Raw genomic sequence first — 16,105 nt, 5'->3', positions numbered from 1 at the left:
AAGTCAGGGGGTGTGATTGCTCCAGCTTTGTTCTTCTTTCTTAAGATTATTTTGGCTATTTCCCAGGCTGTCATCTGCTTTTTTTAGAGTTCTCAAAAATGTCCATAGCCCTGCAGTGCAGGTAACTCCTACTCCGAATACTTTCAGAGTACAGTTGACCCTTGAAGAACACAGTTACTGCATAGGTCCTTTTATACACAGATTTCTCATTAAAAACATACTATAGTACCACATGATCTGCAAGTTGATTTAATTTGTGATACAGAACCTCAGATACAGAGTATCAGCTGTAAAATTATACATGGTTTTTGACTGTGCCAAGAGTCTGCATTCCTAATCCTCATGTTGTTTAAGGGTCAAGTGTAGTTCTCTTTAAGGAAATAAAAATAATTTTATTACAGGTATACACTTATCTGGTTGTCTGGAAATTATGGTAGCATACAATTGCAGTCTAAGAGGTAACATTTATATAGGCCTGTCTTCATTCTCATGCCTGTTTTTAGTTACCCTTTATTAGTCTTAATATTGCTGTTTGAATATCAGAAGTCTAAATTATTTTGTGTTATTTCTCCTATGATCTACTGCTATCTTACATAAATCAGAGGTTCTTTCCTTAATGAGGATGCAATATTCTTGTCCAGGTTTGCTGTATTTTTTTGTTTTTAGTGGGCAGATAGTTGTTGTCCAGTCACTCAGTCATGTTGACTCTGTGCAATCCCATGGACTGTAGCACATCAGGCTTGCCTGTCCTTCACCATCTCCTGGAGTTTGCTCAGAACTCATGTCCATCGAGTCAGTGATGCCATCCAACCATTTCATCCTCTGTCGTCCCCTTCTCCTCCTGCCTTCAGTTGTTTCCAACATTAGGGTGTTTTCCACTGAGTCAGCTCTTCGCATCAGGTGGTAAAAGTAGTGGAACTTCAGCTTTAGCATCAGTCCTTCCAATGAATATTCAGGTTCAATTTCTTTTAGGATTGACTGGCTTGATCGCCTTGCTGTCCAAGAGACTCTTGGAAGTCTTCTCCAGCACCACAGTTCAAGGGCATCAATTCTTCAGTGCTCAGCCCTTTTTATTGTCTGTAACTCTCATATTCGTACTTGACTACTGGAAAGACCAGAGCTTTGACGATACAGACCATTGTAGGCAAAGTAATGTCTCTGCTTTTTAATACACAGTCTAGGTTTGTCATAGTACAATGAATAAATTGTATGGAACCAGAAATGTAAGTTTTTTTACTAACTGCTACTTACCTTTCTCTCCTAGAGATACGTGTATAAACAGTTTAGCTTTGTGTGCACATATCTATATATTGTTTAAAAAGTTCGAGATCTTTTTAGTTTCTCCCTTTTTCATCCAGTGTATTTTATGGATCTTGTAATGTTTGTAGGAAGAGTTCCACTTCTCTCTTTATGAAAGCCTTGTTAATATTTCATGACATTAATTACTGATAGCCATTAGTTATTAAATATTCATATCTCCACTGATGTATGTTTGCTTATTTCCACTTATTCTCTACTAAAGCTTTGTTGCAGTGACTGTTTTGTATGTCTTTAGACATGTTTGTGTTTTGTAGGAAAGAACAGCATGTATATTATCTATGGTGAAACAGATCACCAGCCCAGGTGGGATGCATGAGACAAGTGCTCGGGCCTGGTGCACTGGGAAGACCTAGAGGAATCGGGTGGAGAGGGAGGTGGGAGGGGGGATCAAGATGGGGAATACGTGTAAATCTATTGCTGATTCATGTCAATGTATGACAAAACCCACTGAAAAAATAAATAAATAAATAAATAAATAAAAATTCCTATAAATAAAATTATAGATTGAAAGGTTTGTCCCCTTTTAGTAAGAAGTCTATCAATTTGCATACCCTAAAAGAGTTAAAACACACTGTGGCAGGGTTTCTATCCTTTTGCGTTTCTGCCAACCCTTTTAATGTATTGATTCAGTGAACATAAACTGACGTCACATTATTTTAACTTGCATTTTCTTATGATTAGTCAGGTTGGAGTTTGTTTCTTTAGATTTTTATCTTTTGAAAGATTTCTGTTTATTCGTTTTTCATGGCTATTCTGTCACATTCGTTCTCTCTGAGGAATAAAACAATTTGATCTTTAAGGTGGTCTCGCTTCTTCTTTTAGCATATATCTTTTCTTCTTATTTTGGCTTTTCTCAATGTTTGGTGATTCTTAGTTTAGCTCTTTTGTATTTGTGGCTCCCTGGTTGTTTGCTTATTCACTGTAATCCGCATTCAGTATTTATAGGGTTTGGGGTAGGCTGTGCTGAAAATGAGTTTCCTATATGTGAAGTTTGCCTCTCTTCTGAGACCAAGTGGCTCCCAAGCACTCAGGGAGTCCCCAAGTACTCCCTGCTCCTCACCTCAGGTTTGGGCTGATCCTGTTCCTGTTTCAGCTTAGCACAAACAGAGCAAGGGGCATGCGTGACCACAGCAGCTGCTCAACCTGCAGATCCTTTACTAACTCCCCTGACGATTCCCCCTGGCCTCCTCTGATTCTAAGCTGGAATGGATTTTGGAACTGTGTTTCTCACTACTGCTTGAATCCTATCAGATCTGATCCCTGATCCTATCTGCTTTCTCTCTTTAAAGGTTTCCTCTGTTAGACACTTTCTCTTATATCCCGGAACTGTTACTGGTTCGTATTTTTAAATACTTAAAATACTTCATCTTTTTAAATGAAAGGAATAAAGAGAAGTATGTTCTCGTTCCACTGTTTTAATCCCCTCTTCATGTATATGTCAAGAGCATGTTACATTCCTTAATAAGATCATGGTACGTTCACTTGTTGAATTCTGTGTTTGTGTGTGTGTTTAGTCACCCTCATGTCTGACTCTTAGCGACCTCGTGGATTGCAGTCCTCCAGGCTCCTCTGCCCATGGAATTTTCCAGGCAAGGGCAGTGGAGTAGGGTGCCAGTTCCTCCTCCAGGGGATCTTCCCATCCAGGGATCCAACCCATGTCTCTTGCATTGGCAAGCAGATTCTTTACCACTGGCGCCACTAATAACCCAGTTTATGTACTACATTTTGTTTATACACTTGTTTGATTCCACATTTTAGCTATTGTGAATAACACTGCTATGAACATGAGTGTGCAAATAAATTTTGAGATGTTTCTGTCAATTCTTTTGGCTATGTACCCATAAATAGAATTACTAGATCATGTGCTAATTCTGTTTTTTATCTTTTGAGGAACTATCATTCTTTTCTAAAAAGCTGTTCCATTTTACATTCCCACCTGCAAAATCCAACTGCAAAAGGATTCTACTTTTTTCATATCCTTCTCAACAGCATTTCTGTTCTTTTGAAAGTGTTAAGTCTAAGAGATATTGGCATTTTAAAAAGCATGTAATTGCCAAAGATTGTGGGATATCTATAGAATAGGAAAAAATGTGATCTTTGTGAATTATCATTCTTGAATTGGTAGCTTTTGATCTTCCTAGCCAGTAGTTCTCAACCTGCGACTCTTTTTTGCCTCCAGTGGGGCATTAGTACGTCGTCTAAGTTTTCTTATTTGTCTCAACTCACTGGAGGTTGTTTCTGACAGGTAGTGAATGGCGTTCAGGGGCTACTCAACTTCCTCCAATGCACAAGACCATCCTCCTATGAGATAGCATGGGGGTTAGAAACCCTGCTCTAATCTAAAACATCTGTGTTAAAAAGTTTGTTTTATTTTCTTATTGCTGAATCTCAGGCACAAAATCTTTAACGATTGGCTTTTGTGAATGCAGATGGTGACTCAGTCTTTAGTTTAGAGGTTCTGGGGATCTACCTAGAATGCTTTCTTTTTTTTTTTTCCTATCGTTTTTATTTATTTATTTTTTTCATTTATTTTTATTAGTTGGAGGCTAATTACTTTACAATGTATGACAAAAACCACTACAATATTGTAAAGTAGACTGTTTTCTTAATAGAATGATATGGAATCTTTAATGCCCTCCATTTGATGGAAGAAAAGAGCAAACATTTAAAAAAAAAATCTCAGACTTTTTGAAAACCTGAGAGAAGAGTATGAAGAATTCCCGTACAGCTTTCTCCAACTTCCCCAACTGTTAACACTTTGCTGTATTTGTTCTATCATTCCATGTGTGTGTATGCATTTCTTTCAGAATCATTTGAGATGAAGTGGCATCCATTATGCCATTTATCCTTTAATGCTTCAGTGTACATTTCCTAAAAATGAGGACATTCTCATAGTTAACCAGAGTCAATTCATGAAAATCAGGGAAATAATGTTGATACAGCTCTATTGTCTGTTCCCCACATTCCATTCGTATTTAGCCAGTTGTCTCTATAGTGTTCTTTAGGCCCAGGATTCAACCCAGGATTACTTGTATTTCTTTGACATGTGTCTCTAGTTTCCTTCATTCTAAAATAGTTCCTCAGTCTTTCCTTATCTTTAATGACTGATTATTTTTTTAAAGGATACAGATCAGTTACTTTGTAGAATGTCACTCAGTTTGGATTTGCCTAATGTTTTGTCATGATTGGATTCTAGCTATGCATTTTTAGCATGAATACATTGAAGTGGTGGGGCTTCCCTGATGACTCAGTGGTAAAGAATCTGCTGCCAATACAGGAGACACACAAGACGAGGGTTTGATCCCTGGGTTGGGAATATCCTCTGGAGAAGGAAATGGCAACCCAGTCCAGTATTCTTGTTGGGATAATCCCATGGACAGAGAAGCCTGGCGGGCTACAGTCTATGGGCTTGCAAAGAGTCGGACACAACTGAGCATATTGAAGTGGTGATGTATCCTTACTGCATTTTACTCACAGGCAAACAATGTCAATTTGTCGTTTTGGTTCTCTCTCTTTTTTTTTTTGGTGGTTGTTGTTCCATTACTGTTGATATTAATTATTATTACTCGGTTAGGATAGTGTCTAATATGTTCTTCTACTATGAAGTTAATAAGTAAGTAGTTTGTGGAGTTATTTTGAGACTTAGGAAATACACTATTTCACCGATAACTTTCACCCACTTGTTTTAGTATTTATTAATACAGATTGTCTGAACCAGTATTACAGTAGTTTCCAAAGTGCTGATTTTCAAATTATTTGCCTTTTGGGTTTGTTAGTTGACTTATACTCTAGGTTAAATGTTTTTCTCACACATGGCCCCCCCCGCCATTTATTTACTTAAAAAATTATAGTAGTTTGAATTTGTGATTTCTTTTTTATTTAATGACGGTAGTTAATTTCATTGTGCAGATTTGACCCAGATTTCGCCTGTGGCAACTCAAGTTTTATCTTGTGCCTGTTTGACCTTCGGTATCATTCTTTAAGCATCTCCTTTCTGGTACAAGAAAGTGTTCCAGGCTCATATGGTGATTTCTTTATGCCCATTTTGGTTTCAGTCATTCCTCCTGGGAGTCCTGATTCCTTTTGTTTGTCAAAAGTATTTAGATTCCCAATTCTGGGCACTCAGTATTCTCATTGTCCTTGGCATGTAATTGCATTAGGTCTTTTCATGAAACACAGCTAAGTAGTATGTTCTCGGCTGCATATTTGAGCATCCCTGGTGACTCAGTGGTGAAGAACTCACCCGCCAATAAACAGGAGATGGAAGTTTGATTCCTGGGTCAGGAATATCCCCTGGAGGACTACATGATAATCCACTCCACTATTTTTACCTGGGAAATGCCATGGACAACGGAGCCTGGCAGGCTACACTCCATGGGGTTGTAAAAGAATCAGACTTGACTTAGTGACTAAATGACAACAAAAAGCACTGAGACATGTTTCTTTCCTTTATCTACTAAAAACTACGAGTTCTTATCACTGTCTGTAATATGGATTCACTGCCACAGGATTTCTTTTTAGTCTGTGCCTTAATATATCTTAATTTACCTTTTCTGACAGTGAGTAATCTGGATTCCTATCAACCTTAACATACTTATTTGCTCAATCCTCTGTTTGTAATCAATCTCCCAATCATTTAACTGTCTTCTCACTCTCTGACCCACCCACTGTGACTGCATGGACTGTCTCATCCTCAGCTGTATGTTTTTCAGGTCCCCAGTCTGGCCAATGCATAGTTAATTCTGTCCTTTGAAAGCATGTTACTAACACGTTTTGAGTTTCTAGCCTCTCTGAATATGACAGATGAATTTTCCAGACCCATGACCCCCCCAGCTCCAGTGAGCAAGGGGAAAGAGCCATAATCTTTTTTTCATATGCTCATGGCAGGATACATATGTTGTGTTTTATTTTGGTCAAGAAATCATAATATGTATATGATTTGAAAAATATAGATGTAAAAACAAAGAGAATATGGGTGTTAATTTTCATTTTTTTCCCCATCATTATTTAAATTCAAGGATTCTAATATGCATATAAGTTCTTCGGTTTCACTGCAGTATAATTTTTCATTGCTGATTGTTGTGTGGAAGAATGTAAGTTTCTATGTGGTTTTTTTTTTTTTTTTTGCTTCCTGCAACATTTCCGGTAGTTGTTTGTTTTTACCTTGGACTTATTCAGTACTGTGCTTCTCATAGCTCAGTAAACAATCACAGTGCAATTACACAGCCTACTCATTGCTCTTCCCTCTTCCTTTACTACTATGTCTTCAGGATATTTACTTGTAGCAGGTCTGTAAAGTCTTATTTTGATCCATGAGATTATAGTAGGTCTGCTACGTTTTTTCACTATTTAACTCAATAGCAGTCTGCCTTTCTCTGGCATGAACAATTTATATTCTTCATTGTTTGCAGTATCAGCTTTCACTTTTATATGTAAGTATAGGATTCTGATTATTTACAATGATCATTTTTCAAAGAAACTCAGTCAAGTTTGTAAAATAAAGCATACCATTTATAGATTGAGGCTCTGAATATAAACCCACTGTAATTCATACATGGGGGGCGAGATTAGAGTTTGTGTCTGTATGGATATGGATACATGTGTATAAAAAGACTTTATTTTTGCTAAGAGCAGTTTTACACTCAAAACAGATTTAGGAGGACTGTACAGAGATTTGCCACATATCCCTGCCCCTGCACGTATATAGGCCTCCTGTTTATTAGCATCACTCACCAGAATGGTACATTATTACTAGGGAAGAATTTATATTAATATATCATAATTACTCAACGGCCATAGTTTGCCTTAGATTTCCTTCCTGCTATTGTGTATTCTGTGGGTGTGGACAAATGTACAATGACATACAGGACTTCCAAAGTAGTGCAGTGGTAAACAAAACACCAGCCAATGCAAGAGACGCAGGAGACGTGGGTTGGATCCCTGGGGCAGGAAGATTCCCTGAGGAGGAAATGGCAACCCACTCCAGTATTCTTGACTAGAAAATTCCTTGGGCAGAGCCTGGTGGTTAAAATCTATATGATCGGCAAGTTGGACACACTGAGCATATATGCGCACGTGCATAATGGCATATCTATCCATGGCAACCACTGATCTTTTTAATGTCTCCATAGTTTTGCTTTTTCCAGAATGTTGTAGTGGAACCATTTCGCATATAGACTTTTCAGATTGTCTTGTTTCTATTAGTCATATGCTTTTAAAGTTTCTCTGTGTCTTTTTGTGACATACTTGACAGGTCATTTCCTTTAGTGCTAAATAGTTTTCCATTTTGTGTATTATAGTTTATCCGTTTAGTTACCCATTCACCTACTGAAAAACATCTTGGTTGCCTCCAAGTTTCGGAAACTTTATTTATTTATTTTAATTATTTATTTATTTATTTTTGGGGAAACTTTAAATAAAGCTGCTATAAACATCCATGTACAGGTTTTTGTGTGGACATAAGCTTTTGATTTCTTTTGGTAAATATAAATAACCAAGGAGCATGATACTGGATTGTGTGGTAAGAGTGTTTAGTTTTGTAGGAAATTGCCAAACGGTCGTTCTAAATGATTGTAGTATTTTGCATTCCCATCAGCATTGAACAGAGTAGCTCCACATCCTTAGCAGGTTTAGATATTGTCAGTGTTTTCGATTTGGGCCATTCTAATAGGTATGTAGTCATATTTCATTTTGTTTTAATTTGCATAACCCTGCTGACATGTGATGTTAAACATCTTTCCATATATCATCAGTTCAGTTCAATTGCTCAGTCATGTCTGACTCGTTGTGACCCCATGAACTGCATGCACCACACCAGGCTTCCCGGTCTATCACGAACTCATGTCTATCGAGTTGGTGATGCCATCCAACCATCTCATTCTCTGTTGTCCCCTTCTCCTCCTGCCTTCAATCCCTCCCAGCATCAGGTTATTTTCCAATGAGTCAGTTATTTGCATCAGGTGGCCAAAGTATTGGAGTTTAAACTTCAGCATCAGTCCTTCCAATGAATATTCAGGACTGATTTCCTTATATATATGTATATATTGTACCATCTGTATTTATTATTTTTGAGGTATTTCTTCAGGTCTTTGATCTGTATTTTTGTCTATTGTTTGTTTTCTTGCTGTTGAGGTTTAAGAATTCTTTGTATATTTTGGATACCAGTCCTTTATTATAAGATATGTGCACATATTTCCCCCCAGTCTGTGGATTGTGTTTTCATTCCATTGACATCTTCTTTTGCAGAGCAGATAATTTAAAATTTCAGGAAAGTTTAGCTTATCAATTATTTCAGTGATGGATCATGCATTTAGTGTTATATGTGAAAAGTTATCACCAAACCCAAGGTCATTTAGATTTTCTCCTGTTTTCTTCTAGGAGTTTTATAGTTTTGTATTTCACATGTATTTTTACCTAAGTCATGTAGTGTTGGCCCTTAACCTTGTTCTTTCTTCTTTGATAATGTGTTGACTCTTCTGGGTCTTTTGCCCTTCCATATAAACTTTAAAATCAGTTTTTTGATAGCCACATAATAACTTACTGAGATTTTAATTGGGTTAGAATTGAATCTATTCATATTAAGTTGAGGAAAACTAACAGTATTGAGTCTTCTTATCCATGAACATGGAATATAGCTCCATTTATTTAATTCTTTGATTACTTTCATCAGAGTTCTGCAGTTTTCCTTATTTAGATCTTGTATGTATTTTGTTAACTTTATACCTGTTTACTTACTTTGGGGTAGTAATGTAAAGGGCATTGTGTTAATCAATTTTAAATTCCACTTGTGTATTGCTAATACATAAGAAGATGATTTACTTTTATATATTAAACTTGTATCCCACACTTGGTGTAATTCCTTATTGGTTCTAATGGTGTTTTTATTGACTGTTTCAGATTTTGTCTATGGGGAATTGTGTTATACTAATTCTTTTTAACATATGCATGTACTATTTTGAATCTCACTACTTTAGAAAGTTAGTGGTTTGATTTAATTCAGTTTAATGTTGATATGAAATCCCAGCTAAAGTAATTTCAAGTACCAAATGGCAAACTAATAGAATATGTTAATAAATCCTTACACAATCTTTTCAGATAGTTCTGGAGATTTTTTGAAGGGGTGGGCTAAGGGAGATACATTTTTGCCTAAATGGTGTAGGTTTTTCTTTATATTTGGGAAAATGTATCTTTTCTTTCATGTTAGTCTCAATTCAGAGTCTGAATTGAACAAACAGTATGGTCCATTTTCTTTATTTCAATATATTCTTATAAGGATTGTTAAAGAAAATGTGATAGCTTTTTTTTTTTAATGTTTGATTTTAGCCAAGATTCAATTCTTAATCTAAATGGTTTAGTGCCTCAGAGCTAAGAAGGCACCTATTACTTTTTTCTAAAAAAACTTCATAGGTTTGGTTCATCTTTGTTTTTTTCTTTGTAGCAATTAAAAATTTAAAAAGATGAGAAACTCAGTTCAAATATGACTTCTTTTTAATCCAAATTGCAATTCTGCCACCTAGTGTTTGTACATGGACTTTAAAAGAGGATTCTTTTTTTTCCTTTCTTTTAAAAAAACTAAGAATAATTTTTCCTTAATCTTTAGTTTACAAATTTAATACTCAGCTTAATGAAACTTTTGGAGGGAGCTCCAACTTTCTAATGAATTAAATTGTTCATATCTCAATTTTAAAGTTCATTATTTTCAACATTCATGATATAATTAGCCCTTGAACAACATGGGTTTGTCTTGTGCAGATCAAGTGAATTTTGTTTTAATATACACATTCTACAGTACCACATGATTCGTGGTTTGGTTAAATGCACAGATTTAGGGAATTCCTGCTGATTGGGAGTTGGTGCCCCTAACCCCTATGTTCAAGGTTTACCAGTTATGTTTACACGATTCAGTTTTGTAACCAGTAATTTTGCTCGCTTAGAGCCGAGGTGGAAAGAAGTTTCTTGCTGTACTGAAAGAAATCTTGGACAGGGATCCATTGTCTCAACTGTGTGAGAATGAAATGGATCTAATTTGGACTTTGCGACAAGACTGCAGAGAGAATTTCCCACACGCGTTGCCGAAGTTGCTGCTGTCGATCAAGTGGAATAAACTTGAGGATGTAGCTCAGGTAACAAGAGATCATTTTTGTAATTCCATTTGGTGGTTATATTACTTTATTGATTTCACTTAAATTGTCCTTTCCTACAAAGGTATGTTTTCATTGGTTGGATAATTTTTTGCAGAAGTTTTCAGGTTTTAAACTCTTAGATCTTTTGATCTAAATGTTAGACCAGAATGTTGTAAGATTTCAGAACCCCAAATTCTGAGTAGGTTTTCTATGTCCTTTACTAAAGATCATTAAAACTTAGGTCTTGGAATAATTTCTGCCAGCATATGGTAGATGCTGGGTTACTTTTACCAGCTTTATCTATAAAGTCCTAGGTTTTCATCTTAAGACCCTTTGCAACGAATGTCTAAAATGCATATGTATTATTTGAAATTAACCTCTATTTTTAGAAGTTAACGGTTTAGATCATAAATTAAATGATCTAAAACAACTCTTTTACGATTTATTTAAAGTTGGGCAGTGTTAATGAATGTTTGCCTTTAGGCGGTATAGAAAAAAGGAAAAAAAAATTTGGATCCAGAAGAAGCCACCAGATTTTATCTACTTGATTTTATTTTCAAGAACCTATGAAAAAACAGTGGCATTATGAAATGCATTTGGTTATCAATTTTCTCCAGAAAGATTCTTGAAATGATTTTTTAATCAGAATGAATACATTTGTTATATTAAGAGAACCACATTTATTCACCTTACTTACTTGAATGCAGTTGGTCTTTTACATTTTTTCTTGTTTTATTAAATCTATAATGAGTTAAATTTAGTTGAGAAATACATATTTATTTGAATCATATTTTGAAGATCTTTGCGTTATTTTATTTCTCAAATTAAGTTTAGAAAGGATTTCTTTTGAGTTTATTCCTGGTGTCTAACGTTTTCTTTTGGAATCATGCTACAAAATTATAGGATATGCCTTGTTTAAACTGTTTATACAGTTAGGCCACATGACCATTACTTTGAAAAGGAGTTATTTTTGTTAGATGTCTATTTTTTAAAGCTAGATTTTAATTGTTCCAATATAGTTGTCATCTAACCAGTTATTTCTTTAAATTCAAGGTTAGTTTTCTGTGAATCCCCATAATGGTTGAATGTAATATATAAGAATTTTTTAGTTGGCACATTCGCCTATTTCTCATGAATAGCGTTCATCTCCAAGTGCCTATCCAAGAAATATATCATTTTATTATTTTGAATAGAATTAGAATAGAAAAAAATTATTGCTGTACTCTTAAGATATCTGAAAGAGAGGTTTTATATTTTAGCTGTCAGAAAATAGAATAAGACAGTTCAAGCTTAATATTTCTTTATTTGAACCCCAGGGACACAGATTTTTTTTTTTTTTAAATAAAATTTTTATTGGAGAAAAATAGAACCACCATGTACACAGGGAAAAGAGCACAAAAATTCAACTGATACAGAACTGAAAGTCACAACTACCCAATGTTGTTTGCGATTACTTTTCAATTTCTTAAATGGCTTCCCTCAATTTTTTAAATAGCCTTGCCAATTTTCAGCTGAAATAGAATCAAGTTTTCAAAAAATTAAGAGCCTCAGCGAAGGGACCAGCTTTTAAGATAACAAAGGTGACACCAAGAGTCTCCTAATAGGGCCAATTCTACCGAAAAATTCCTGAAGCACATAACTACTGAGTCTGGTAGAACAGTAGCTCAGAGACCATCAGGGATTAGTTAGAACACTGACTCAGACCGTCCAGTATGCAGAGAGGGCAAACAAAAAAGCTGCATTTCCCTGTCAGATGAGTTCACGTAAGAAAACCAAGGAGGTGCTAAGAAAATACAGGCAATGGCTGCTCAAAATAATTAAGAAGGCAATCTAAATACCACATATTATTAGACAACAGTGTGTAAAGTGATGCAATTAGAAAACAGGCAACTTTAAAAAAATATGGTCACAGGTCTTTGAGAACTCAAGGAAACAATCAATAGCAAACTCAAGAGCTGAAAGTCTTCTCAGCTGAGGGTTGAAGGTGAAAGTGAAGTCGCTCAGTCACATCTGACTCTTTGCGACCCCGTGGACTGTAACCCACCAGGCTCCTCTGTCCATGGGATTCTCCAGGCACGAATACTGGAGTGGGTTGCCATTTCCTTCTCCAACAGATTTTTATACTGAGGAGTTTAGTATACTTGTCTCATTTCCATAAGTGAATCTAAAGCATTGTTTTCAGATGTAAGTTACTTTCCTCCATTGTGTAGAAAAAGTCAGTAGTGTAACTTAATACTCAAAAAGAAAAATTTAAATGTGTATAGGCAAGTGTAGCAAGGAGAGAAGGCAATGGGAACCCACTCCAGTACTCTTGCCTGGAAAATCCCATGGATGAAGGAGCCTAGTAGGCTGCAGTCATTGGGGTCTCTAAGTCGGACACAACTAAGCGACTTCACTTTCACTTTTCATTTTCATGCATTGGAGAAGGAAATGGCAACCCACTCCAGTGTTCTGGCCTGGAGAATCCCAGGGATGGCGGAGCCTGGTGGGCTTCCGTCTGTGGGGTCGCACAGAGTCGGACAGGACTGAAGCGACTTAGCAGCAGCAGCAGCAAGTACAGGAAGACATGAATTTCATGATCCTAAGCCCCCCTTTTAGTAGTCTAGAAAGGTAGAGCAAAAGAATAAAAAATAGTGTGTTTTATTTTCTCCCTGGTCCTATCCCATTGCCAGTTACACTAATCTGGTAGAAGAGAATATAAACCATATTTTCAATATATTGATTTCCTGACTTCCCTAGTGGTCACTTGGTTAAGAATCCGCCTGATGATGTAGGTGACGTGGTTTGATCCCTGGGCTGGGAAGATTCCTCATGCCATGGGGCAGCTGAGCCCCTTCTTCACAGTTACTGAGCCTGTACTCTGTAGAGCCTAAGAGCCTTAAGTACTGATGGCCACACGCCCTAGAGCCCATGCCCTATAACTAGAGTGTAGCCCCCGCTCACCAAAACTAGAGAAAGCAATTGTACAGCCACTAAGACGCAGTGCAGTCAAAAATAAATAAATGAAGAAATAAAAATTTTTTAAAAATTGGCTGCCTAAGAGAAGTGGAGAGTCAGAACCTGGTGCTAATTTTACTGTGATTCTGAAGGTATAAGCCATGGGTGAGAATTGTGTAACAGATTAGCCTCCCATTAATCCACGAGAAAGTATTCTTTTAGCATACTGCAGAAGGGATTTCAATAGCCATATAAATAGTGAAATTAATTCAATTGTCTCTGCAGCAGATGAATAATTAATTACATGTTAATTTCACTATAGTGAAAACAGTGAAACTAATTTCACTGTTTATTTGGCTAAGTCAGATTTGCCTTCCCTGTTTGCTTCCATAGCTTTCATCAAACTGAAGTGATGAGTGTTTGTAATTTAATGTTTGTATTTCAATTTAATAATTATAAATAACATGCTAAGAGAATTGCTTTTCAGTAGTAGGGCTGTTTTTAACCCATAACATAGTTGAACCTCTGGTATTATATAACATTATGCATCCCAGTATTGTTTTTGTGGAGCAGTGTATTCCATGTGTTAACTGCGGATGCTAGGAGTTTTTTTAAACTATTAGTTCCTTAGGAAACAGTCCCCCTTATCTATATAAGAAGGACTACTGGTCCATTAGAGTTTTGGAGAAAGTGGGTGATAAAACCTGGGGTGAGGTAGGTGTTGCATATCTTTAAGCCAATATTCCTCAATCTTTTCTCATTATTACCCTCCTAGGAAGCATTTTACATATTTTTCCCCTAATAGCCCTATCCCCATGGGGTTTTGATACCACAGTTAAGTGTATGTACGTCTGCCTATGTACTGTATGCGTACATATACTGTATACATTAAAAGAGCAAGTATAAGAGGTAAACTTTTTCTTTAGTAGTTTAAGAATAATTGAATCAAGATTTAAGGTAAAAGTTAAAATGTAAATAGTAACATTTCACTGTATTTGTTGAATAACTTTGACATAATTAATTATGTAAATTGCACATTTATATCCAAGTTAGTAATTTATGTAAATGTATATTAAGATAGTAATGTAATCAGCTTCTAAAATTTACTGAAAAGGGTTATTTTTTTCTGCTAATGTAAAGCAATTTAAAATTAATATCTCTGGTCTTACATACATTTTGTGCTTCTTCCTTGCTCTTGATGTCAGTGCTGTTTAAGTAATACCCAGGAAAACCCAGTGATATAAGTTAGAAATTAAGGAATAAGACTTTGTTGTATAGGGTTGAGCTTTGGACAGCCACAACTCATAATTATCAGAAAAGTGTTTCACTCGCCTCCATATCCACTTTTCTTTCCACTTCCCTTCTGCGGTAAGAATGTAAGCTGTAAGTAATCAAAATCATGAGGAGCAAGGGACTCTTTATAAAATCAACCCTTCATAAAAGGAAATCATAAAAGGAAACTCTGATGAGTCTCACTGCATTCTGATGGGAGGCAGATAAAATCCTTTCTAGAAATTTGGGTTTTCTGGAACTTAGGTTTCCATGTCCATCTGAGCCCAGCCTTCACTGGTACTCCCAAGTCATCCCCCCATGGGAAGCTTTTTTATCCTATGTCTCGATAATTTCTAAGTGGCATCTGTAGATGGGAAACTGGCTGTATTTAGTAAACTAGGTACTATTTATTTCCTATGGGTAACTTACTATGATTTAAAGGATTTAAATGTATTCTAATCAATAAAGTTTTATAAAATGATAGATACTCTTAAACTCAAGATAATTTTATGTTGATTTATTAATGTACTTTTTATATATAAAGTGCCTTTTATTAGTTTGCGTCTTGCAGCTTATATTTGTACTATGAATTTTACTTTTGAGTATTTCTTTTTTTAAAAATTTATTTTTTTTTAATTGGAGGATACTTTCTTTACAGTGTTGTGTTGATTTCTGTTGTACAACAAGGTGAATCAGCTATAAGTATATATATATATCCCTCCTTTAGCCTTCCTCAAAGGCATTTAAGTATTTTTTGGTCATTTCTCTTTCCTCCCCTTCCTCTCACCTTCTCCTCTCCTCTTGCCCCTGCCTTTATTTCCTTTAAAAAGTTTTTAATGGTTAATGACTGTAGAATTCATATATTCAGTGTGTCATTCTACTTCCAGCTAAGTACATAAGCGCTTTTTCCCTGCTTACCTATAGAATAGTCAGCAGAGATCATCTTTTATTAACCTATATTAGCAATAATGGATTTTTGAGACCTTAGTAATTGCATGTATGCTTCTCCTTTCTTTTGACCCATCTCTGTTCCTGTGTACTGAGAAAAAACAGATAAGTGGTTCAGAAATGATAGGAGAGAAAAGTAATCTTTTTTTCCTTTCAATTTTTGAACAGCTTCAAGCATTACTTCAGATTTGGCCTAAACTACCCCCCCGGGAGGCCCTTGAGCTTCTAGATTTCAACTATCCAGATCAGTATGTGCGAGAATATGCTGTGGGCTGCCTGCAACAGATGAGGTATCTCCTGCAGGAGGCTTTTTGGGGTCAAGGAATAACTTGTGGGTGAGAAGAGAAGTTGAGATCTGCTGGAATGTTCTGTAAGAAAGGAAAAGGCTAGGAATGGGTCAGAGCGTTTGTTCCCTTCCTCCCTGTTGTTCTATCTCTCAAGTCTCTCCTATCCAACACACACACACACACACACACACACACACACAATACAGATGTTTTTGTTTT

General features: G+C 36.1%; 1 protein-coding gene across 2 annotated transcripts in view; it reads left to right on the top strand.

Annotated features, from left to right (window-relative positions):
- The window catches only part of LOC133073765 (phosphatidylinositol 4,5-bisphosphate 3-kinase catalytic subunit beta isoform), a 184,079-nt gene that overhangs the window by 126,532 nt on the left and 41,442 nt on the right, over positions 1 to 16,105 (top strand). For both annotated transcript variants that reach the window (XM_061167699.1, XM_061167700.1), the window contains 2 exons: positions 10,254 to 10,442; positions 15,768 to 15,889. In XM_061167699.1, coding sequence (XP_061023682.1) covers positions 10,254 to 10,442; positions 15,768 to 15,889 — 311 coding nt within the window. The remainder of the gene's footprint in view (positions 1 to 10,253; positions 10,443 to 15,767; positions 15,890 to 16,105) is intronic.

This window comes from Dama dama, chromosome 19 (assembly GCF_033118175.1).
Source record: "Dama dama isolate Ldn47 chromosome 19, ASM3311817v1, whole genome shotgun sequence".
Classification (NCBI taxonomy): Eukaryota; Metazoa; Chordata; class Mammalia; order Artiodactyla; family Cervidae; genus Dama; species Dama dama.
This window is presented reverse-complemented; position numbering and strand designations above follow the sequence as displayed.